The 25,399-nt window shown below is 39.0% G+C and overlaps 1 protein-coding gene across 1 annotated transcript in view; it reads right to left on the minus strand.

Annotated features, from left to right (window-relative positions):
* Rbks (ribokinase) overlaps positions 1–25,399 on the minus strand; it is a 66,429-nt gene that overhangs the window by 8,659 nt on the left and 32,371 nt on the right. Inside the window, exon 7 of the mRNA XM_070025284.1 lies at positions 19,300–19,488. Within this exon, the coding sequence (XP_069881385.1) occupies positions 19,300–19,488 (189 nt within the window). The remainder of the gene's footprint in view (positions 1–19,299; positions 19,489–25,399) is intronic.

A 25,399-nucleotide genomic window follows, 5' to 3' on the forward strand; every position in this document is an offset into this window, starting at 1 on the left:
TCTTTAAGTAGGAATAACTGTTTCCTTCACTATAAAATGTATTAGCCATTTGATAAAGAGAAAACTTCTTTGTGGTACTGAGGATGAAACCTAGGGCTCCATTTATGCAAAGCAGGTACTCTATTGAATGTAGGGCCTTGCAACTCTGAGGCATTTGAACAATGTCCTTGGTCCTTTTTGTTTTGTTCATTTTTGAGATAGGGTCTTGGGAAGGGTGAGGTTGGGGCTTGGGCTTGGGCTAGCCTGGGCTGTGGTCCTCCTACTAAAGCACTTTTTTGTTTTTTTTTGTTGGTCATGGGATCTGAACTCAGGGCCAGGGCACTGTTCCTGAGCTTTTCTGCTCAAGGACGAGTGCCAGCCACTTTAACCACAGCTCCTCTTTCAGTTTTCTGGTGGGTAATTGGAGATAAGAATCTCATAGACTTTCCTGCCCAGGCTGGCTTTGTAACCATGATCCTTAGATCTCAGCTTCCTGAGTAGCTAGGATTACAGGTGTGAGCTTTACTTAGCACTTTTTTCTTTTCTTTTTTGGTTGGTTGTAGGGCCTGAACTCTGGGTCTGGGCACTGTCCCTCAGCATTTCAGCTCAAGGCTAGTGCTCTACCACTTGAGCCACAGTGCCACTTCCAGCTTTTTCTGCTTATGTGGTGCTGAGGAATTGAACCCGGGGCCTCATGCTGCAAGGCAAGCACTCTACCACTGAGCCACCTTCCCAGCTTCTACCTAGCACTTTTTAATGTAGTGAGTATGATGGATGAGCATGACAGCACACAAACTACTTTTTGGTGAGATAGGAGCTGGCTAACTCCCCTCCCCAGGCTTCCCCCAAATTGAGATCCTCCTAGTCTCTGCCACTCAAGTAGCTCAAATTACAGGTGTGAGCCATTGCACTTGGTCTATAGCTGAGCTTCAGGAGGATATAATCCTCCCACTTATAAGTTGATGTTCTTTAGAATATTACAAGATTGAGCAACAATTACCACAACCTAATTTTAGAGAAATTTCACCTTTCCAAAGAAATCTCATACTTATTAACAGCCACTCCCAATTTCTCTTCCACTTCTCTAGACCTAGGAACCATGGCTCTACTTTGTCTCTACATATTTGTTAAAAATATAATCTTATTTTTGGTGCCAGTCCTGGGGCTTCAACATGGCTTAGGTGCTGTCCCTGAGCTTTTTTTTTTTTTTTTTTGCTCAAGGCTAGGAACTCTACCAGTTGAGCCACAGCTCCACTTCTGGCATTTTGCTGGTTAACTGTGGAGATAAAGAGTCTTACGGACTTTCCTGGCTGCCTTCAAACTCCATTCCTCAGATCTCAGCCTCCTGAGTAACCCTAGCTGTTCAGAAGGCTGAGATCTGTTGTATATTTTTGAGTAAAATCATTTCATATTTTGGTTCTATAGTTAGTTGATAGCCATTCCATAATTAGCCCAAAATTTAACCATAATTAACCAATTATATTCATATCTATTTTCTTGATTTTGGATGGCACTATGTGTCAAAAGTAAGGCTGGAGGCCCAGTGGGAATGCTTCTGCTATTAAAAATTCTTCTTTTTTTTACTTTTAAAATTGTTATTATAAAGGTGATGTACCAAAGGGTTACAGTTACATAAGTCAGGTAAAGAGGACATTTCTTTGGACAATGTCACCCCTTCCTTGCTCTCTCCTAGTAAAACTTCATTTCTAATAAGCACTGTGGCAACACGTTTAGCTTCTTTTCTGCTCAAAAGCATTCACTAAAGAGTCTGTAAAGTCTTTAGAATAAGTTCAAATGCACCAGGAGTTTGTTGTTTAATAATTCCTATATATATATATATATATATATATATATATTTTTTTTTTTTTGTCGGTCATGGGGTCTGAACTCTGGGCCTAAGCACTGTCCCTCAGCTCTTCAGCTCAAGGCTGGTGTCCTACCACTTGGGCCAAAGCGCCACTTCCAGCTTTTTCTGCTTATGCGGTGCTGAGGAATCGAACCCAGGGCCTCATGCATTCCAGGCAAGTACTCTACCACTGAGCCACCTTCCCAGCCCTAATAATTTCTATATTGAGAGGTGCAGTTAGCATTTGCTTAGCATGTATGGAGACTGGAGTTCAAAGCCCAGAACTGGAAAAAACAAATAAAGAATTCCTACAGTGAAATTATTTGTAAAAACAAATCACTGGGTTAAAAATCCACTTACCTACCCACATTCTTCCCAAACATTTAGTTGTCTGGTTTCTAAACCTGTTTGTATAGATTAGGTTGGCTTTAGGGATTTTCTTTTCAGGTTTCTATATTCACTAGTATTTGGTACTCACGTAGATGGTAAGGCTTGCAATGGATGGTTCCACACAGACCTCCCTTGGCAATGTATACCATGTTCTGGGCATGGGACCTTCAGCATCTGTCTAACACCCTTCATCTGCATAGACACTCTGTCAGAGCTTTCCCATCACCCCGCAGAGACAAAGGCCTGTCTGAATATGGAGGTATTTTTCTAGACTCCTGTAGCCACTAATAAAAACCTGGTTTCCCTCTCAACACCAGATCACCTGATGAGCCTAGATGGCAGAAATCTGAGATACATCTAGTAGGTCTATAAAGACTAAAAGGTGTATTTTGTCCATGTCAGTGTTCACACCACTAGAATGCTGTCTGCAGAGTGATGTGATTGTACTCTTTTACCTTCCAGTTTTTAGGGCATGTTTGCAAAACATGTGATTCATGTGTGAGGTAGACAGGATGAGTTTTTCATTTCCAGATGAGAAGTCAAGTGTAAACATTGGTTCAAGGTCAGTGGCTAGGAGATACCATTCCAATGCCTTTGGCCAAAGCTCCATTCATTTTAAAATAGTCCTCTGAGGAGGGCATACATGTATTCCATCTTTGCTCCAAAATATTTTGAAAAAAATGGGCTGTCTTCAAAATTTGAAGCAAATCTTTGAATGTCCTCAGTAAAGACAAACTCGTAGCTCCAAAGCCACAGGTTTTCAAATCTGACTTCAGAACTAGTCTGGAATTTGTTAAAACATGCTTTCCTGTGCTTTACTCTCCAAGTTTCTGATCTGTTAAATCCAAGGTGGGGTTTGGGATCTGCATTCTAATGAGTTCTCAGATGGTACTGGTGCTGCTGGCCTGGCACCACATTTGAGAACTACTCTTCTAAGGAATTTATTTCTGTAAAGAGTGAATCATTGAAAACCCAAAGTCTAGTGAATTTAGGTATAGGATCATCTAGGGAATTCTACCAGTGACCATAAACAGTAAGTGACTATGCTGAAGAAATTTGAATAGGGAGGTCTAAATAGGTTTTGAAAAATGGCACACTCTATCTGTGTGTGTTATGGGAGGGGGCTTTCTTGTGCACTGTTGGAGTTCTACCATTGGACCCACACTCCAGTCTAGCTATTTGCTGGCTAACTGGAGGTGAAGTCTTACAGACTTTTCTGACACAGCTGGCTTAGATCTTTTAGACCTCAGCCTTGTAAGTATCAAGGATTACAGATGTAAGGAACTGGTGCCCAGCAGAAATGGCAACTGGATGGGACTAAATGTGAAGCTTTTCCATGGGGATGACCTCAAAGGGAAGGACCCTCTAAGATGTGTGCTGCAGAACTCTCCTGAGCGTACAGGAACATCTTGCAATTTGATTATGAGATGATCTTTATCAACCTTTGATTTTCCAATATGAGACACAATTAGAAAGAATCTGTACCAAGGAAGGATTAATAGCTACTAATGGCAGCTGAACAGGCAGAGCACTTTTCTCTGCTGCAAACATGAAGCTGTAAGGGGAGCTGACGCTTACTCTCCTGATTTTTGCGATTGTGATTAGAAAGGAACAGGTGAAAAGGTCAAATTTTGGATGCCAGAGATAAACATGTAACATTTAATGGGGATAGAAAAATCTCAACAGAAAAGAAAGAAAGAAAAAAAGTCCTACATTAGTTCTTAGGCTGGGAGAAAGTCAAGCCTTCCTGTCACAGCAGGGAAGAAAGAGGCAGAGGAATGCGTAAATATTGGTTCTATTTTAACTTCTATTCTACATTACATTAAACTTTCCTTGTACTCCTCTTTAATTTACAGCAAATGCTGACACAAATTGGTGTGCCTTCTCTTCTTTGACATCAGTATTCCTCTTGAATTATGTATTTCTAGTTGGAATGAGGTTTATGGGGCTAAAGCTTTCATTTAGATAGATGAGAACAGAGAAGGATCAATGGGAGGTCAAGTGTAAAATCAAAGTAAGGTGGGGCTGGAATCTGTTCAGGGCAGCATTTCACTGCTCAAAGAGACTGTAAGTGACATTAAAAATGACACTGGTCTTTCCATTTTGAATATATTGATTAAATTTTAACTACCAGAGAACAAGAAAAACTTATCAACCTTTATCCCACAACTGGCATGACAATACCTGACACAGACAGCTTGAGGGAGGAAGGATTTATTTGAGCTCACAGTTACAGATGTTTGCCTTCCCTGATTCTAGGCTGTGGTGAGGCAGAATATCATAGCACATAAGTATTTGTCAGAGGCTATTCACTCATGGTGGGCAGGAAAGAGAGGGAGGGAGAAAAGGGACTTAGGGGCTGGGTATAACCTTCAGGGCACCCTGCAATGATCTATTCCTCCAGAGACACCCACCTCCCATCATTTCCAACATTTCTCAAAGCAGCACCACTATCTGGGGACCAACTGCATAAGCTTGTGGGGACATTTCATATTCAACCTAACAGTATCCTAGACATGTTTAGTAACCATTTGTAAAGGTACAGGCATCACTGGGTTTGATTTAAAAGATGAGTCAAAGAACAAGAAAAATCCTTGCCAGATACAGTGTGTTCTTAGTCTTCATACCTGCACATGGCTGTGGTGCTCAGCTTGGGACAGTGATTGGCAACAAATGGTTCCTGGTCCAAGTCAGTCAATGATTCATATTGACAGGCTGTTTACTGGCTCCAGAGGGGCCAGCTTGGGTTTCAGGGTCTGTTTTCAGAGTCACTGACTTGCTGTGCACTCTGGGCTATCACATGAGGTGAAACATTTTGCTGAAGCTGCTTTGAGCCATTATTTGCATCCAAATGATATTATAAAAATATAGGCAGACTGTCTTGTATCACTAATATATAAAGCAGGCACCTTGACTCTGTCCTTTTTATGCGCCTCATACCACCCTCAGCCCAAGCCTGCGCCCCGTTCTGTGAGCCATCCATAGTCATTTCTGAAAACTTTCCCTTCATTTTATCTCTTTTTTTTTTTTTTTGGGTCTGGTCGTGGGGCCTGAACTCTGGGCCTGGGCGCTGTCCCTCAGCTCTTCAGCTCAAGGCTAGCGCTCTACCGCTTGAGCCACAGCGCCACTTCCAGCTTTTTTCTTTTTGCTTATGTGGTGCTGAGGAATTGAACCCAGGGCCTCATGCATGCAAGGCAAGCGCTCTACCACTGAGCCACTTTCCCAGCTCTCATTTTATCTTTACCCATCATATACTCTATTCCAGGAGAGAAAATTACACAAAAGCTATTTGTTTTTCCTGATAATTAAAAAAAGAACAGTTTCTGTTTTACTTAGAATTATAATTTGATGGAATTAAATTGTTCCTGAATCAATATGCCTACATTAAAGTAACTCCATCATAGTATTATTTGATTGAAGTGGCTGTGCCCAGAAACCTCAATTTTTCACTGGTACACTCCTAGTTTGGCCAGCCTCAAGAACATATGGTGGACACTCAACCGGGCGTGGATGGGCCATGGTCTTCCATAGCCTTGTCAGGACCTGAGGTGTAGGTTCTTGTGCTGTACTTGGCAGGCACCCCTTTCAGCCACAGCTCTTACTGACTGCTCTGCTGTCTGGCTAGCCACATAGAAGCATGTCCTATGGAGACTGAGAATTTCCCCCAAATCCTCATTCTGCCTAAAATGTCTCTGGTAGATTCATTTATTCTATAATTAATGGAAGAGATTGGAATCTTCAGGCTAAAAATGGAATAAAAAGGGCCCATTCTTAAGGCAACATTAATGAAGTCTTTGTATATAAATAACCTTACATATCAGTGAATAAATGGTACTTAAATTTAAAATGTCCTTTAGTGATTCACTGGGTTCTAAAGCCTGGCTTTGCCTTGTGTGGTCAGCAGTCATTTTTATCTGTGACTCCACTATTCTTGACAGAAAAGTTAATCCAGTATGATTTAGTATCTTACAAAAGTTTTGCTAAAACATTTTCTGCCAAATGCTCATCTCCTAACAGCTGCTTTTTTATTTCAGTGAGAGATACTTGAAATAAAATCATTGTTCTCTGTGAAGATTGCATGCTAACTAATATAGACCTCCCAGATTATTAAACAGCAAAAGCATTTGATAACAGAACCAACCACAGGTTCCACTTCTGCTGATGTACCAAATTCTGAGTACTTAGTCATTGCACAATATTGTATTTATAGCCTTTCTTTTGCTTGAGCTGTTAGGCCATAGGCTCAGCAGGCAGTTGCTGTTATAAAAGGGCTCTCTGGGTTATTTATAATGTTTCTACTTACATTTTCTGCTCCACTTTGGGTCTTGAGCCAGGTATATGCTGTGAAAATGTAGGAAGGAACTGGGCAATTGTTCTACCCTCCTGAAAGCTACTGTGGATGATTCATAGGACACTGTGTGTGCCTTGGCTGGAATACCTGGTATTTCTGCCTAAACAATCCAAATGATCACATTCTGGCTGATTTGTCACCTCATCAGAGAAAGAAGCATACATGAAAGCTGTGTTTCAGTGAGAGATAGGTTAGGGCCTGAAGCACATGTGGTAGGGGAAAATATCAGAAGTAGTCTAATATTGGAAGAATTTCCTACAAATGTTATTTACTTAAAGTAAATGATAGATTCCTGCTCCAAATGCTTGTCTGTTGCCCCGATAAGGGATTCCTGAAAATGGGGTGGGTAGGGAGCTACACATGGCCACAGAAGGTTTTGTCCTGTGCCTGTGCCTGCTGAGATAATATTGATGTATGAGATGATACGATGCTCCCAGGGCAAACAGCTTTCAGCCCTTAGGTGGGTAAGAAGAGGAACCAAAACATGTTGAAAATATCCGAGACCAAAAGAATTACCATGTTTATTGCACATATTACTATTTTACTTGTTTTTGTCCTTTCTTTCTCTCTCAGCTCACTATATGGTTCAGACTGGTCTGGAATTTAGATTTCACTATGTAGCCTAGGCTGACCTCAAACTTATGATCTTCCTGTCTGTCTTCCAAGTGCTGGGATTATAGATGTGAATTCTGGGATTATAGATGTGAATTCTCTTAAGTATTTAACTGCTCTGAATTCTTAAGAGCTTTGATACTCCATTTTCAACCTAATTAGTGCCACCTCCCTAGGCTAAGTTGCTATCATGTCCCAGTTAGATCCATATATCAATTCCTGGCCTTTTCCCCTGCCTCCAGTCTTATAATCTCCGTTATGTTCTCTGTACCAAAGCCACATCTATCTTTTCATAAGGAATAAATCTGATCAGATGTATCTTCTTGCTGAAAATTTTCAGTGGCTTCCTGTAGCCCCCAGAACAAAGTGGAGATTTTCATATGGGGTACGTTAAGGCCTTTACCACCCTGTCTGTTACCTTCCTTATCTACTCTTCTTTCTAAACTCTTGCTAAATAGAAGTAAATAGAACTACTTGAAGAGGCACAGCCATGCCATGCCATGCCATCTCTAGCTTCTAATCTTTAGCTCATTTCATGAGCCGTTGCCTTTACCTGGGTACCTATTACCAATGTATCCTTTAATCTCCCCTTCCTTACCTTCTTGGACAGCTTGCTAGGCCTCCTTAGGCTCTTGTATTCCTATAGCAACTCAAGGTCAACACATACAAGTTGATCTAAACAGATGCCAACATACTAAACTAAAAGTAAAGATGACACTAAATGGAAGAAAAGGGGTTTCCTACCAGGAAAGGACAGTCATGGGCAAGTCATCTATCAGAGAATTTTAGTCTTTCTTTCCATTTTGGTTTGCTTTGACCAAAGGGGGTGGGGGGAAAGGATATAAAACTAAAGAGCTCTGGGAGCTCTTTTAATCTCGTAATCACATCATCTTCCTTCCTTCCTTCCTTCCTTTCCTTTCTCTCCTTTCTTTCTTTCTTTCTTTCACTTTCTTTCTCTTTCATCTCTTTCTTTCTTCTTCCTCCTCCTCTTATTCCCCCTTCTTATTTCTCCTCCTCCTCCTCCTCCTCTTCTTTTCGTGGTGGTACTAGAGTTTGAATTTAGGGCCTTGTACTTGCTAGGCAAGTGCTCTACCCCACTTCAGCCATGTGTCCAGCACCTCTTTTTTTCTTTCTCTTTTTCTTTTCTTTCTTTTTCCTTTCTTTCTTTCTTTCTTTTTCTTTCGTTGCCATTCTTCTTTGAATAGGGTTGCTTTTTGTCCAAGCTGGCCTGGACTATGATCCTGTTTTTAATTTGTCCTATCTATCTGAGTAACAGATGTCCACCATGCCCATCTGTTTAGCCGAGAAGGGAGATATCAAAAAAGTTTGGACTGGCCTTGAACTATGATCTTCCTGATCTCAGCCTCTTGTGTAGTTTGAACTCAGGACCTGGGTGCTGTCCCTGAGCTTTCTCAAGGCTAGTGCTCTACCACCTTGATCCACAGTGCCATTCTGGTTTACTGGGGGTTAATTGGAGATAAAAGTCTCATGGACTTTCCTTCCCAGGCTACTTTGAATGATCCTCAAATCTCAGCTTCCTGAGTAGCTAGGATTACAGATGTGAGCCACTGGTGCCTGACCAGGCTGAGTATATATATATATATATATATATATATATATATATATATATTATCGGTCGTGGGGCTTGAACTCTGGGCTTGGGCGCTGTCCCTCAGCTCTTCAGCTCAAGGCGAGCGCTCTACCACTTGAGCTACAGCGCCACTTCCGGTTTTCTGGTGGTTTATTGGAGATAAGAGTCTCACGGTCTCTCTTACCCGGGCTGGCTTTGAACCTCGATCCTCAGATCTCAGCCTCCTGAGTAGCTAGGATTACAGGCGTGAGCCACCAGCGCCCGGCTCAGGCTGAGTATATTTTTAAGAGACTGAAGCAGGAAGAGAAAAGCAATAGAGACTTGTTTTAAAGGGTTACCACCTTAATCTATCTCAATGTAGTATGCATACACATGCACTCATGCACACACACATATGTGCATGTTCGCACACACATAGAAAGCATTCATGCCATTAACAGTGTAGTCCCACAGAGGACATGCCACCAACATAGAAAATACACAGTATACATAATTTAATATAAAAGGTGGGTAGATGTTCAGTAAACTGTGAGCCACCTGTTTTTCTGTTTCTTTGCTCAATTCCATTGGCAATAGTGGGGAACAAAGGTTGAGGGGCATGGCTACAAGTTTCTGGGCTCTATAATCTGAAACAATATTTCACTTCCTCATAGTTTCAGGTGTTCCCTAACTACCACTATACCATAGAAAGCACTTAGAACATTGCCAGTGCAGTCCTGGCAATACCACCACAGCAGTCCAGGATATCGGCAAGAAAACTATGGTGCGCTGCCATGTTGTACTGATAACTAGGTTGCTTAAGGAGGAGTGAGGGGAGTAGGATGCTAGGAGGAAAAGTCTTAAGGTAGATGAGTAAGCACGTGCTATAGCCTCTGTCAGCCCTTCCTGCTGGAAAGAGGGACTATTTCCTGTCTAGTCCCACAAAATATTCAAAATCTAGATTCCTATCTTTCTCACTTTTGCTAAGGCTGAAATGACTTTCTTCTCTACCTTCATGTTCTGTTCTCTATGATCATAATCTTTCTTTAGTCTTGGGTCATTCCTGAGTCCTGAAATTAATGCTGGGGCCCACATCCCCTCAGTGAACAGTGGCAGTGTGAGCCACTGGACACTTGCACATCCAGTCTAATATGGGACAGTACTTTGTGAGAATTGGAAAACAACCTCACATTTAGCCTTGTTTCAATTCTTCAAAGTGAAGATGACATTTCTGGTAAGGAGTTACAATTAGATTTTTAGAGCCCTGTGTTTGCAACTGATTACATGCAGGATTAAAAGAGATAATTTCATATATTGAAGTCTGCCTGATTAGCTAATAAATGAGATGATCTGCTGATGTGGAAGTAATATAATAGAGCTAATATGGTCCCTTGGGCATGACAGATGTCTTGTGCCTGGTTTCCTTAGCAATTACCCTATCCTCTGTCCTCTCTGTGTAGTAAAGAGCTTTTTTTTTTGTCTTCTTCATATTTTCTGACAGTCAATGGCAGTAGAGTTTTGGCAGAAGAATTGGATCATTATCATTCCTAAGGTTAGGAGGGCTATTTCAAAACGTCACTTCTGTTCTCTTCATTCTCTGATACTAGTTTCAGAGATATTATTCGTTCTCTGTAACTTAATATTTTTGGTTAGGCCTTTTATGACTGCAGGCAAACAATCTGAGTATGTTTTAAAATGGAAAACTGGATAATTTTTTAATTTTAAATAATTTTTCTCTTCTAATTTCTTTTATTTTTTTGTTTATGTGGCACTAAAGAATCAAACCCAGAGCTGCATGCATGCTAGGCAGGCACTCTACCACTAAGCCACATTCCCAGCCCCTAATTTTTCCTTTAAATCACTGTAGATGTTCAGTGGTGCCTCAGCTTTATTTCTTTAGGCATCTTAAGTGGAGAATGAAAGGAATGTAAGTCATCCTGTAAGTCTAATCCCCAGAGGAAACTGAGGCATAAGAAGGTGGAATGGAATGACTTTTGCACTCACATTACTCTCCAAAGGAGCTAGAACTCTTTAGTTATTTACTGACTTCTGATATTATATGCCAAGAATTGGGGTTGTCCAAAAAGGACTCTCTGAGCTGGGTCTTGAGGATGACTTAGCAGTTTTCTAGGTAGGGAAGTAGAAGTGTTTTTCTTCCTTTCAATTTGAAAGCCAATAATGTTCAAAAAGAATAACTATTGTACAAGGAAACCTATTGATTTTTTTTTTTGGGTCGGTCGTGGGGCCTGAACTCTGGGCCTGGGCACTGTCCCTCAGCTCTTCAGCTCAAGGCTAGCACTCTACCACTTGAGCCACAGTGCCACTTCCAGCTTTTTTTTCCCTGTGTATGTGGTGCTGAGGAATTGAACTCAGGGCCTCAGGCATGTGAGGCAAGTGCTCTACTGCTAAGCCACCTTCCCAGCCCCTAAAAATGTTTTCAGAAGCAGGGAGTGGGACAGGGGAGAGCACAACAGGATATGGATGGTAGTACATTGTAGGCATGTATGGAAATGTTACAATGAAACCATCGTTGTATAAATAATGTTATGCTAATAAAAATAAAAAGAGAAATCATGTCACTTGCTTTTAGAGTTTAGCAGTTGAGGTTTCTAAAATAGGTTCAATGGAACAAAATTTGACTGCTGGGTACTTTTGATGATTTCACAACTTGGGTAGTGTGAACAGAGCTACAATAAGCATAATAAGCATGGGTATGCAGCTACCTCTCTTGTATAGTGATTTACACTTTTTTTTTTTGCTGGTGCTCAGGGCCTGAGCTTCTTTTGCTCAAGGCTAGCACTCTACCATCTGAGCCATAGAGCCACTTCCGGCTTTTTCTGTTTATATGGTACTGAGCAATCGAACCCAGGACTTCATGCATGCTAGGCAAGCACTCTACCACTGAGCCACATTCCCAGCCCCTAATTTACACTTCTTTAGATATATACCCATACTGAGTTCCAGAGTGGTTGTACTAGTTTATGTTCCCACTAACAGTGTATGAGAGTATGAGTTCTCTGATGTGTTATTTTCCCACTAATCCTTGTAAAGACCAGGATACTACCCTAAAACTGAATATAACCTTAACTGCTTCCATATAGACTCACCTCTAAATTCAGTTACTAGAAATAGAGCTTCCATGTGTGGATTTTGGTGGGAACAGAATTCAATCACAGCACTGTATCATGTGCTCCTCCATTCCTTAGCTCTTCCATTCAGGACATGTATGAGGAAGCACATGAACAACTAAAACAGGTTACCACCTACTGTCTAGTTCCTTTTACAACTTTTCCAGGTCACCCATTAACCAAATGTAAGAATTGTGGGAAAGTATACCATTTGGTATACTATTAATTGTGAAAATGAGGATTAAAGAGTTAAACTGAAATATATAAACATATTCATTCAGAAAGAAAACTTGAACATGAGGAAAGTTTCTTTGAAGATCTGCTGTACATTTGAATGATGAACGGAAACAGTGAAGTTTGACATTTATTCTGATATTTCTAAACGGAACTGTATAAAGTAACATATTTTGAGGAAAATTGTTTTTTAGAAAGATTAAGAAAAAGAACTTGTCAAAGTATGTAGTGAAATATGTAGACATAAGGAACCTCAACTGCCCAGAAAAATAAGGTAATGTAGACTTGTTTCTTTTGTGTGGGGGTCTGTCCATTCAGAAGTTGTCCTACATCAAGGAGCCTGCTTATTGTTTTGGGTGTGACAGTACTGGAACTTGAACTCAGAGCTTAGGGCTTGAAAGTATTTTGAGTAGTGATATCAACAGTCTCCCAAGGTCAAGATTTGAAGGATTTTGTGGACATCTACACCACTATACTATAGTATTTACAGCTTCACCAGCAACAATGAATACTACAGGACTCAAGGGTAATAGACAGAAGAAAAGGAACAAAGAATAGGAAAGGTGAGTCCCTTTAGAGCCAGTGTATGTAGGCATACTAATTACACTGTGTTATATATAAAATCTTATGTTATGACCAGGTAGGTTTCATCCCATAGATACAAGACTGGTTTAACATACCAAAATCAATAAATGGGCAAGGAGCTAAGGAGATACTAGTTAGAAGATGTTAGAATGGCAAAGAAAGACATGAGGAAATGCTCATCATCCTTGGCATAAAGCAAAATGCAAATTAAAACAACTGAGATTCCATCTCACCCCAGTAAGATTGACCAACATTATGAATTCAAACAACAACAAATGTTGGTGGGGATGTGGGAAAAAAAGGAACCCACTGCACTGCTGGTGGGAATGTAACTAGCAGAACCACTCTGGACAGCAGTCTGGAGATTTCTCAAAATCTAAGCATAGACCTTCCCCACGACCCAGCCATACCACTCCTGGGCATCTACCCTGAATATGACAATACCAAGATATGGAACCAGCCCACACAATGGAATTTTACACAGTCATTAGAAAGAATAATGTCATTTGCAGGGAAATGGATGGAACTGGAACAAATCATGTTAAGTGAGGTAAGCCAAGTTCAGAGACAAACAGTACATTTTTATCAGATACCAATAATGGTTACTCCTGCCTTTTTGCAGGATGTATTTACATGAAAAATCTTTTTCTATCCTATCTTTTCACTCAGGATTTGTTTTTGTGTTTGACTGTGAAATGGGTCTCTTGGAGACCACAAATAGATGGGACTTGTTTTTGATCCATTCTACTGCTCTACTTCTTTTGACTGGGGAATTGAGTCTGTTAAGTATAAGGTTATTACAGAAAGATGTGTCATGTTTCCTGCCATTTTCTTAATTTCCTATATTTTGTGTCTTTCTTTTCCTGTGCTTACTAGTCTTCCTGTGCTTATTAAACTAGTCTTCTAGTGATTTATGTCTAATGTGTTTCCTTGACTTTGATTTTTTTTCTTCAGATTGGAGCTTCCCTTTAGTATTCTTTGTAATTCTGGTTTAGTGTTCATGAATTCCTTTAATTTTTGTCATAGAATGTTTCAGTTTCACCATCAATTGTGAATGACATTTTTACTGGGTACACTAGTTTAGATTGGCAGTTGTTGATCTTCCGGACTTCAATGATACCATTCCAGGCTCTCCTTGCATTGAGAGTTTGTGTGGAGAGATCTGCAGTGATTTTGATCTTTCCAATGTATATAACTACTTTGATTGTGCTGCATGTAAAATTAATTCCTTATTTTTTAAGTCCAGTGTGTCAACTATGATGTGTCTAGAAACATTTCTTCTTGGATCCTGTCTACTGGGAGTTATGTATGCCTGTCACGTGTGTGAAATTTTCTCTGATGAGACTGGGGAAGTCTTCTGTTATTATTTTATTGAACAGGTTTTCAATATCTTTAGTTTTGAATTCTTCCCCCTCATCAATCCTGACTGTGTAAATTTGATCTTTAGGCTGAGTCTGCTGATTGTCTGATATCCTTTTGTTATGTTTTGAGTGTTTTTATTCCCATGCCTTTGATATGTTTTAATTCCCATTTTATCCTGAACTTCTGATACTTTGCTTTCCACTTCACTTATTCTATTGCCTAGACATTCAACTATGATTTGCAATAGGGATATTAAAACTTTTATCCTTCCAAGTTCTTTGTTGAGGCCAGTTCTCATGGAGTTAATTTAGTCTTTTAATGAGGTGTGTAGCACTTCTATCTTTCTCTCCATATCTTGTTATATGACTTGCATGTTCTTTGTCATTTTCCCCTTGCATTCTTTTATTTGTTTTTGAATATCCCCTTTTATTTCAGCAGGCAGTTCTCTCATTACTTTGATGGTTCTTTTGTCCTCTATTTCTTTTCCTTCACTCGCACTAGGATTTCCTATGGATTGTTGTTGGTTTTGGATTTGGTTTGTTGTCTCGATTGTTCGTGAATTTTGTAATCATTTGTTGTGATTTATGCATTTGGGTTCAGGGATTGTCAATGTTGTTAAGGATGTGGTGAAGTGTGTTGGTAGAGTGTGATTTGAAGGATGGATCTCTGTCAGACTTCCCATTTGGCAACCTTCCGCTCAGGGTGGTATGGATAGAGAAATGTGTACTGGTCAGTTGTTAGGGCCCTGTAGTGCACAGGGAAGTCTGGTGTGCTGGCCTTGGTTTAGGCTTGGTGGGTGGCACAGCAGTTTATTGTCCTGGCCTGATTCTGTTTCTGGGATAGGTGGATTCCTGCTAGTTGTAGTGGGGAACTCATTCTTGCCCAAATCCTGAACTGGTGTCTATTTCCAGAGGGGCTGGAAGCAGTGTTCTAGCACCCAGATCTCCTTTGAGCAGGGGGAGAGTGACAGGTTCCCACTATGCTTTAATGGGAGGTTTTGTGTGTTTGTGTGTGTCCCTCCCCCCCTGCCTGCATTGGGACAGGAATTGCCCTTGACAGGGTGGGCTACTAGAGGGCGGCACAAGAGATTGTCCCCACTAGAATCCCAGGCTAGCGCCTTCTCAGTCCTAGTCCTAGACTAGAGTCTACTTCCCATGGGGTGAGGGGCTGTGGCTGTGACTGGCATGCTCATGGCTCTGGACTGGCTCATGCTTGGTGGGCTGGCATGCTCTTGGTGCTCGACTGGCTTGCACTTTGTGGACTGGTGCACACTTATTTTTTGTTTTTTGATTATGGTTATTTTAGTGGGTTTGGAACGGTCTCAATATGATTTTTTTTTGTTGTTGAAAATTCGAAGACTTAAAGTACAAATGCTCCATTTCCTTCATTCCCATTTCCATGAGGTAAAATTTAACGTTTTTCTTTTAGTACTTATATTTGTAGTTGTATGCTTACATTCTCACTTTAGAATCAGATTTAGATAATACCTCTAGATTCTATCTATGGAAGATGAGTATGTAGTCTATGTACATAGAAATACACACTGATTTAATTAATCCTTTATACAGTATGACTATAATCTTAATTTTTTGTTAAATCACTAATTGGCACTTAATTGTTATGGTCATGCATTTAAAGCCATGTGATATACAAATATTCTATTTATTTAATCATGAATGTCTCTTCTTAATTCCAAATGACCTATGGGAGAAAACTAACTCCATGTTTTCTAGTTCCCCAGTTTTCTTTTTTTCTTTTTTGTCGGTCATGGGGCTTGAACTCTGGGCTTAGGTGCTGTCTCTCAGCTCTTCAGCTCAAGGCAAGCAATCTACCGCTTGAGCCACAGTGCCATTTCCAGCTCCTCAGTTTTCTACATACTAATTACTAATTAATCTTCAAACTCTGTAAGGAAACTAAAAATCTCTATTCAACAACACCAGATATGGAAAGATTTCTTTTCCTTTTCCTTTCTCTATTTAGGTATGTAATTAGACCTCAATTAGTATTTGTTTGGTGAATGAAAACTCTCTTAGTGAACAATGCCATATTTATTTCTTAAAGCTGTGATTGCTCAGGATCTAGGACACTCAATTTTTATTTGGATGATTATTACTATTATTTAGACATTTGCAAGGCTAGTTTTTTCCTAATTCAGTCTAATGCACATGCAGTACATTTGGATATGACCATTCTGTGGCATGAATTGCTTGTCTAGCCAGCATCTACTTTCTCATCGTCTGGTAGGAGTTCTTTGATATGTGTGTGACACTGGGATAGGGACATGATGTGGGACACAGTGTAGCACAGAGCTGCCAGGGATCACAGCAGAATAGGATTTCCTTGATTTCAGAGCTCATAACAAGGAAAGCAGACTTTCATAGCTTATTCTGCCCCATCTTTGAGCACTGGAATTGTGTGCACTAAATAAACCTGTTAAGAGTTGTACTTTTGCTGCTTACACCCAAAAGGAGTCATGACTAATGCACACACATCACTGAAGTAAACAGAGTAGACAGAGAAGCTGAGCCACTTGTGTACCTCATAGGCTGAACACCCTTGGGGCTCTACAATTCACTCCAGCAAGAAAGTAAGCTCTTCACACTTCAGTTTTGGTCTAATAGAGTACTGAAATAATTAGGAACCTCTCAAATTAAAGGTCTTGTCTTTATAAAATAGAAACAAAACAAAAAACCTCAACTGGTTTCAGAAAAGACTACTTCTGAAGACAATAAGAAGACAAAGCACAATTTGGAAAATACTTAGATGTAGCATGTTTTCAACCAGGACAGTCCCTTCATGTTGTGAAGCAGTTTTTTTGCTCATATTTTTTCAAAGCATATTAATATCTGTATCATCATTAGATCTCGCCTCAGTCTTTTTCAATAAATGGCCTAACATTTAAAGCTATTTTTCAGAATAAAAACAAACTAGACACATTTTGTGAATAAGTAATCATATATCAGTTTCTTTCTTTTTCTTTTTTTTTTTTTTTTTTGCTAGTCCTGGAGCTTGAACTCAGGGCTTGGACACTAGCCCTGAGCTTCTTTTGCTCAAGGCTAGCACTCTACCACTTGAGCCACAGCACCACTTCTGGCTTTTTCTGTTTATATGGTACTGAGGAATTGAACCCAAGGCTTTGTGCATATAAGGCAAGCACTCTACCACTAAGCCACATTCCCAGCCCCATATGCCAGTTTCTTATAAATAAAAACTCTAATCTTTTTCTTCTCAACTCTTCTTGTCCCTGAAATTTACTTATTTTTCTAATCAGCTCTCTTCTATTCCAACATTAAACAAACAACTTTGACAACAGGGGTTATACCATGGGGGAAGAACATACAAAAGAAACAAAAATATTACATAGTACATTAAAAACAACAGCGACAAAGGTAAAAAAAACCTCTTGTGTCCCTCTTGGGGTTCCTTTTGCTTAGCATCATCTTATGTGGTCATATGTACATAGCTTTTTCCGGTGCCCTGCATCTTGTATATACATTTTTCTAATTTGAGGAGGGGAAAGGAAATAAAATGCTGAAACAAGGATACTGGTTGACCCATTGTAACAATGAGACTTACAAGACACTATGTTGAAAAGGAACTTTACAACTGGGGGGTGGGGCAGGAGTTGGGGAGGTAGGGAGGAAAGGGAGAGTAGGGGACAAAGGAGGGGGTAAGAATGCTCGACAGGAAATGTACTCATTACCTTACTCATGTAACTGTTACCCCTCTGAATAGTATTTCTACAATAAAAAAACATATAAAAACAAATAAACAAATAACTTTGATTTCCCTAGCTGTGGGGAAAGCATGGAGCCTTATCTTCATTATTTTCCTTCTCATTTCTGCTTTGTAACCCTGACTTGACCTTAGTATAGTGCCTTACATCAAAATATTTGTGTGGGGAATACAGGACTGCTTTTGAACTCCAGCTCTATTACTTATTAGCAATGTGACCCTGAACAAATTTCTTCATTTATAAAATGAGGATAATAACAGTATCTGTCTCATGTAATCGTTACAAGTATAATTTTTTTTTTTTGTGCTGGTTTTGGGGCTCTAACTGAGGGCCTGGGTACATTCCCTTAGTGTTTTTGCTCAAGGTTGGTGCTCTGCCACTTAAGCCAAATCCCCATTTCTAGCTTTTAGTCGATTAATTAGAGATAAGAATCTCATGGACCTTTTCTCCCAGGCTGACTTCAAACTGAGATCCTTAGATCTCAGCCTCCTGAGTAGCTAGGATTGTAGGTGTAAATCACTGGTACCTGGCTAGTTATGAATATTAAATGAGATATCTGAAAAAGAGACATGTAGTAAATAGAAGCTCTTCTCATTTGTTGGCTCAAAGAATGATTTCTGTTAATGTTCCTTGCCATTCCTTCCACACAAAAGGTTAGTAAGACATGGCTATTTGTTTACTGGCTGGATGGAGTCTAAGCTCGAGGAGGATGAAGATTTTTGCTTGTTCATTACTATATTTCTAAGCATCTAATGTATGACTGGCCCATAACAGGTTTCCAATAAATAGTAATTTATTGAATGAATCAAAGATTAATTGTATATAAGTAAGGCAAGTATAAGTTTAGTGATATTCTGATATTCTGGACAAAGAAACTAAAGTTCATACAGGTTTAGTGATTGATCTAAAGTCCCACAGTGATTTAGAGGAGGATTATAATACAGTTTCTTTTTCTTTTTCCTCTGTGGTTTGTTGTGGGGCTTGAACTCAGGGCCTCGGCATAGTCCCTAAACTCTTTTGGTCAAAGCTAGCACTCAGCCATTTTGAGCCACAGCACTACTTCTGGCTTTCTGGCAATTAACTAGAGATAAGAGTCCCATAGACTGGCTGGCTTTGAACTGTGATCCTCAGATCTCAGCCTCCTGAGTAGCTAGGATTACAGGTGTGAGTCACCAGGACTTGGGTACTGTTTTTTTTTCTACCTCATCATCTTTATCTATCTTATCTACCTTATCAGTCTTTATCTCATTATCAAAAAATTTAGATACTTGTATCTTAATTATTTAACAATGATTTTCAAGGATCAAAAATGATTTTTTAAAATGCTTTTTATTGTGAAAATACTGTACAGAGGGGTTACAATCACATGAGCAAGGTAATGAGTACATTTCTTATCAAGCACTGTTGCCTTCTCTGTTTTTCCCCTACCATCCCTTCCCTCCCATCTCTACAACTACTCCCCCCTCCACCCCCCAAAAAAATAATTTTTAAAAGGGCAAAACCTACCGTGGTATCCACAGCCTTGACTGTCTCTGTGGGGATGTGCTTTGGGACAGGCTCCTTTTGTGATAGTGTCACGCATCCTGCAGCTCCTAAGGTGATGACTACGACCTGGCATCCCCGTTGCAGAAGGATTAAGGCTGCCTTCCCAGCATCTTCAGGGCTGTCCACCATGAGGCCAGTTAAAATCTCAGCCTGGTATACAACAGGAAAAGAAGCTGATGAAGAAGTAAGTTGGATCTTCTTCCAGTCTTGCTTTTCTAGAAAATGTATTTCCCTCCTTCATCATAACAACCAATGAATTGAGAACCTTGAAGGATATTAGTGCAGGAAAATAAAAGAGAACAAAATCAATGACAACCTAAGCTATTCATCAAAGACATTCTTGGGCTGGGAACAGTGCTGCAGCCTATAATCCCAGTACTCCCAGGCAAGATGACTGAAAATTTGAGGCCAGATTAGCATATATAAGGAGACTGTTTCACAAAACAAAAAACCAAGTTATTGAGACAACTGGGAACACTGAATGTAGCCTGAGTCTCAGGTGGCAATATGAAATTATTGATAACTTTCTTAAGTGTGACAGTAGTATTATGGTTCTTCTTAGATGATATGTGGTGAGATATTTTGGGGAAGGTGTACTTTTGGCAACTTACTCTCAACTAAAATATTTGCTTTTACTTAGTTTTCAATAAAAATAACCACAAAAATCCATATTGGGGGTGTGAGAGGCAAACAAAGCAAAATGTTAATAGCTGTTTTGGTGGACGGCAGTGTTCACTACTCTATCAGCTTTTCTGCATATACGACACTTCTCATAAGGGAGAGGAAAGAAAGGACCATGACCAATGATGTAGGTATAAAATACACCTGTATAAATTTTGGTAGTGAAGGTTGTCAATCTCCTAGATTCTTCTCAAGTTACTGGTTGTAACTTTCCATGTGTGTGTATACTACTCATTTCTTTTCTTTGTGTTGAGAAGCTTGAAGCAGAAAAAAGGCCTCCACCACAGACTCTGTGACCTTCCCCAAATGACTTGTAACTAGCTGGTGGTTCATGCCTGTAATCCTCGCTACTCAATAAACTTCTAAAAAAAGCCAGAAGTAGAGCTGTGGCTCAAGTGGTAGAACACTAGCCTTGAGCACAAGAAGCTCAGGAACAGCACCTAGGCCCTGTTCAAGCCCCAAGACTGGCATAAAAGAAGTGTCTTTACTGTATTACAATTTTACTGTATGTATAACATTCTAAGAATGGATCTGTCTTGTATTGGCTCTACATATGCCCAAATTAGCATTTTTTTAAAAAATAAAAGGGATGATTCTATAAATCACCAATAAGTATCTGCTTATTCTGAGCTTCAGTTTTCCCAGGAGTATAGGGTGCATGAACTTGACAATGTGACTCAAATCACCAACTTTTGTTTCTACTTTTTCAGTTCAGTTGCTGAACTGTGAAGCCATCTTTGTAAATAAATAAGTTTTGTATCGGTCTTTATTATTAGAATCATGTCTGCTCAGTTAGTTTATTTTTGGAAACACTGATTACATCTTTTAAAAATCTTTCAAAAACTCCTTAATGAAAAAATTGCTAACCTAAGTAATTATACAAAAAAAATCTATGTTTTACCTACCTTTAACATTTTACTTTATTTACTTCTCAATTTTTTCTTTCCTTTTCAGCACCAGAGTTTGAACTCAGAGCCTTGTGCTTGCTTTTAGACAGTGCTCTATGACTTGAATTTATAAGTTAAGTGATAATTTGTATGTATACTATTTAGCAATGTGATTTTTTTCTCCCTTGACATTTGTGTTGGTATGTAGCTAGCTTCCTTTCTTTCTCCGATCTTCAAAGTGTTCCATATAGCAAATGTACTACAGTTTCAACAAAACCTCTTCTCAATTTTTTCCTGTACTCCCTGGGCTTTGTGGAACACTGCCATATGAGCCACACCTAGAATTTTTGCTTTTGTTTTTTGAGACAGGCTATCATGCTAACATTGCCTGGAATAGTCATGAACCAAAAGCAGCTGGGGTTACAGGCATGCACCACCACACCTGGTATATATTTTACAGGGCATTTTCACATACTTTTGTTCTGAGGATTCATGACTTTTTTCAATTCTAGAAAATGCATTGTAGTTTTCTCCTTAATATTGCTTCTCTTCAATTCCTCAACATTCTCTTATTTTTTCTATTCCAATTAGATAATTGAAACCTCCCAAGTAATCCTTCTCTAAATTCACCTTCAATAATTCAAAATATTTTTCAGTTTGCACTGCTTTCTTGTTGAAATATTTTTGAAATTACTCATTAGAAAAATAAATATTAGATTGAAATAAAGATTAGCAAATTGAAAGAGAATCTTCAGCTGCTCACTAAGAGGTAGAAAATTCAGTTCAACAAGCAAGCAGTGCAAACAAAAATATTTTGAACTATTAAAGGAGCTTTGGTTTTTAAAAGTCTCCCCCCCAAAAAAGAAAGGCAACTCAGAACTTAACCCATGCTAATCATATGCCTTTTCACTAAGCTACACCTCCCCCACCTTTTAAAAAAGAGAATATTGCTCTATGTCAAACTTACATTACTGTTTTTTGGGTACTGGTTCTGGGGCTTGAACTCAGGGACTGGGCTGTGTCTCTGAGCTTTATTGCTCTAGGCTAGTGCTCTACCATTTGAGCCACAGATCTACTTCTGGCTTTTTGATGTTTAATTGAATATAAGAGTCTCAGACTTTCCTGCCTGGTCTTGCTTTGAACTATGATCCTCAGATCTTAGCCTCCTGAATAGCTAGGATTATAGACGTGAACTACTGGTACCTGGCTTACCTTTTTGCATTGTCTTATTATTTGAATTTTCTTTTGGTCAAGTTCATATTTAGACTATTCACTAAATTTCATAACATTACATGTCTTCACTTGCTCATTGGGAGTATGAGAGTCTCCACACTTCACCTCCTACCTGACCTATCCATGTCTTTTTAGTGTTTTTAAAGTCCCATCTACCAATCTACCAGGCCCCTAAGGATCTCTGGACCAGAGCCATATAATATACTGGTCACAAATAATTCTTGCTCTGCTGTTATTGGGGATCTTGCCAATGTGGCCAAGTCAGGTTGATTTATTTTTTGGACATACTATCACTTTCTATATCCTATTTAGCCTCAGGTAACAAGGTAGCATCTTCTTCCATATTTTATTATTGTGTGAGCCACAGCTCAGCTCAGCATAGGTTTCTAGAAGTTGTGCTGCTTACCACCCATGAGTGGTGTACTTTTAGTGTCCCATAGGAGGCACTTCTTGCTATGTCTTAATCTTTGGTGTTCGTGTATGGCCATCAATGGATCAGTAATTATGAAAGTGTTAACATTTTAAAAATCTGTGGAGAGATTTATCTTACTTTTGAATTTGTATCTTTTTTATATTTATATATCTGTTGTTTGAGTTTACAGCTGAGGCAGTATCTTAAACATGATTTTACATTATTTACATGAATTGTTTCAATTTGCCCATAAGAATGTTGAAAGCTTAATTTTTTTTTTCTCCCTAGGCATTAGAACAAGTTTATGATACAGCATCTTGCTGCTAAGCTGATTTTTGAATAGCAATAAAATAATCAAGACATTTTTCCTGTTTTTATTTCTTGATTAAGCTTTTTAAAAAATGTCTTTCTACTTTTTATTTCAAGTATGTGGACATTTACACTAAGTTCATTTTATTCCTGAGGTAACTTGAGGGAGTGAGTCTAAAGAGCAAACTGACACATTTAAACAAACTTCTACAAGCTTAAATTACCAATACTGATGTTACTCCAAATTTTTTCCCAATTTTTATGAATATAAAATAATATATTCTTAAATAGGTATACCTCCTGATCCTTGTTCTTTCTTTAACATCCATTTTTAGATTTATTTCCAAGTAGCAAGCTACTCAGATCACTGTATTTCCATTTCTGTACCATGCTCATGAATTGAATAGTTTTATGATTCACTCTTAAGTGGATAAATTTTTGAGACTGATTTAATTAAAGATCAGATCATTTATAAAATAAGCATTTATTAGTTGCCAACTGTGTGCAGATATAGTATGGATGATACTGTTTTCTAAAGATAACTACTAACATATATCAATCATCCATACTTTTTTTGTTTTTAACACTGTGACAATATAGTCTTTTACTGACTGATGTGATACCAGAGTAGAGCTTTCTGCTTCAATAGGGTAGATGCAGTGTGACTTTCAAAGTGAAGTCATATAGTCTAACATAGCTTCTTCCTGTTGCTTTCTCTTGAAATGCTAGATATGGGAACCCAGCTACCATATTGCAAAGAGGCATGGACCACAGTGTGACTATATGTAAGTGTTCTGGCCAACAAGCCCATTATACCTCAGGCCAACAGTCAGCACCAACTATCAAGTATATGAGTAAAGATTTGAGATAATTCTATTCCTCAGACTGAGTCTTCCACCCAAGGTCCCAGCCAAGGACAGACCATGCAGTTCCTGTCTAAATTCCTGATGCATAAAACTGAGGACAGTAGTAATTGTTCTTTTAATTCCCCAAGTTTAAGAGTAATTTTATTTATTTATTTTTAAAATTTCTTTTCTTTTCTTTTCTTTTTTTTTTTTTGGTCCGGTTGTGGGGCCTGAACTCTGGGCCTGGGAGCTGTCCCTTAACTCTTCAGCTCAAGGCTAGCGCTCTATCACTTGAGCCACAGTGCCACTTCCGGCTTTTTTCTTTTTGGTTATGTGGTGCTGAGGAATTGAACCCAGGGCCTCATGCATGCAAGGCAAGCGCTCTACCACTGAGCCACCTTCCCAGCCCAGTTTTAGAGTAGTTTTTTATGCAGGATAGATGATTATGTCAAAAGGGATAGACACTGAAGATACAATAATGAATATGATGATGTCATGTCCTTATAGAACTTGTAATGTGATGAGAAGATAGACGAAACTGAATAAATAACTTGGTTATGCTGACTGACTGGAGAATAAACAGAGTTTAAAAAGTATCTAGCAAGGAAATCTGAGCCAGTTTGGAGGTTGGGGTAATCTAACCTATTTTTGTGAAATGGTCACTGTCTTCCACAATTCCTTTTTCCTAGCCCAGCACTGGCCATGATGGTTGCTCAAAAATATTTCATAACCTACTGTGGTTTTTAAACATTAGTTTCAATGTCATTGTCTTCTTTTTGTGTGTTCTCTCTGTTATGAGAGATGAAACTATCAAGAAAAGAGGTCAAGAAATCCTAGAAACCTTCATTCATTCAGAGTCAAATGAAAAATTAACCATTACAGTTCATTGATTACTTTCTCTTAAATGTACTTTTCTCTCAAAATTTTTTTTATTGTAAAGGTGATATATACAGAGGTGTTACAGTTACATAAGTAAGGAAATGAATACAATTCTTGTTGAACATTGTTACCCCCTCTCCCACTCTCACATGTTTCTTTCACTGATGTGTATAATGACTAGGTCCCAACTATAGGAGTGAGTTCTAGGGTAATGTTGTGTGCCATATTGAAAGAGAGTAAATTTTTATTTATAAAAAATATTTTAAAGCCAGGCCCAGTGTCTTACATCTATAATCCTAGCTCCTCAAGATGCTGAGGTCTGAGGATCAAAGTTTGGGAATACAAATTCATAGAATCTTGTCTCCAATTAACCAGCAAAAACTTGGAAGTGAAGGTTTGGCTCAAGTGGTAAAAAGCTAGCTGTGAATCAAAGAGCCAAGCAAAAAGCCAAAAGTGTGAGGTCCTGTTTGACCCCACAGTACTGGGGTCAAATAGAAATACTTATAAAGTATTTTATAGAAATACTTTAAAAATATTTATAAAAGTTTAGTCCAATAATATCAGTGTACTGAGAGATACTGTATATACATTATGACTCTCAGATGGACTAAGATGCTGCTCTGCTTGTGCAGGGGCCTCAAGTCTTTTCTGTGGCATCAGTGGAGAACCTGTGTCATCTACCAGTCCGTCACAGGAACTGTCTGATACAAGATAGTAGTCCTTATATTGTAGTCTATTTAATATATTATATATTGATGACTTGAAATTTAAATTAAACTGGACATTTTGCATTTTTAAGAAAATTTAGTTTTCTT

This window comes from Dipodomys merriami, unplaced genomic scaffold (genome assembly GCF_024711535.1).
Source record: "Dipodomys merriami isolate MVZ:Mamm:240054 unplaced genomic scaffold, mDipMer1.0.p SCAF_17, whole genome shotgun sequence".
In the NCBI taxonomy this organism is placed as follows: Eukaryota; Metazoa; Chordata; class Mammalia; order Rodentia; family Heteromyidae; genus Dipodomys; species Dipodomys merriami.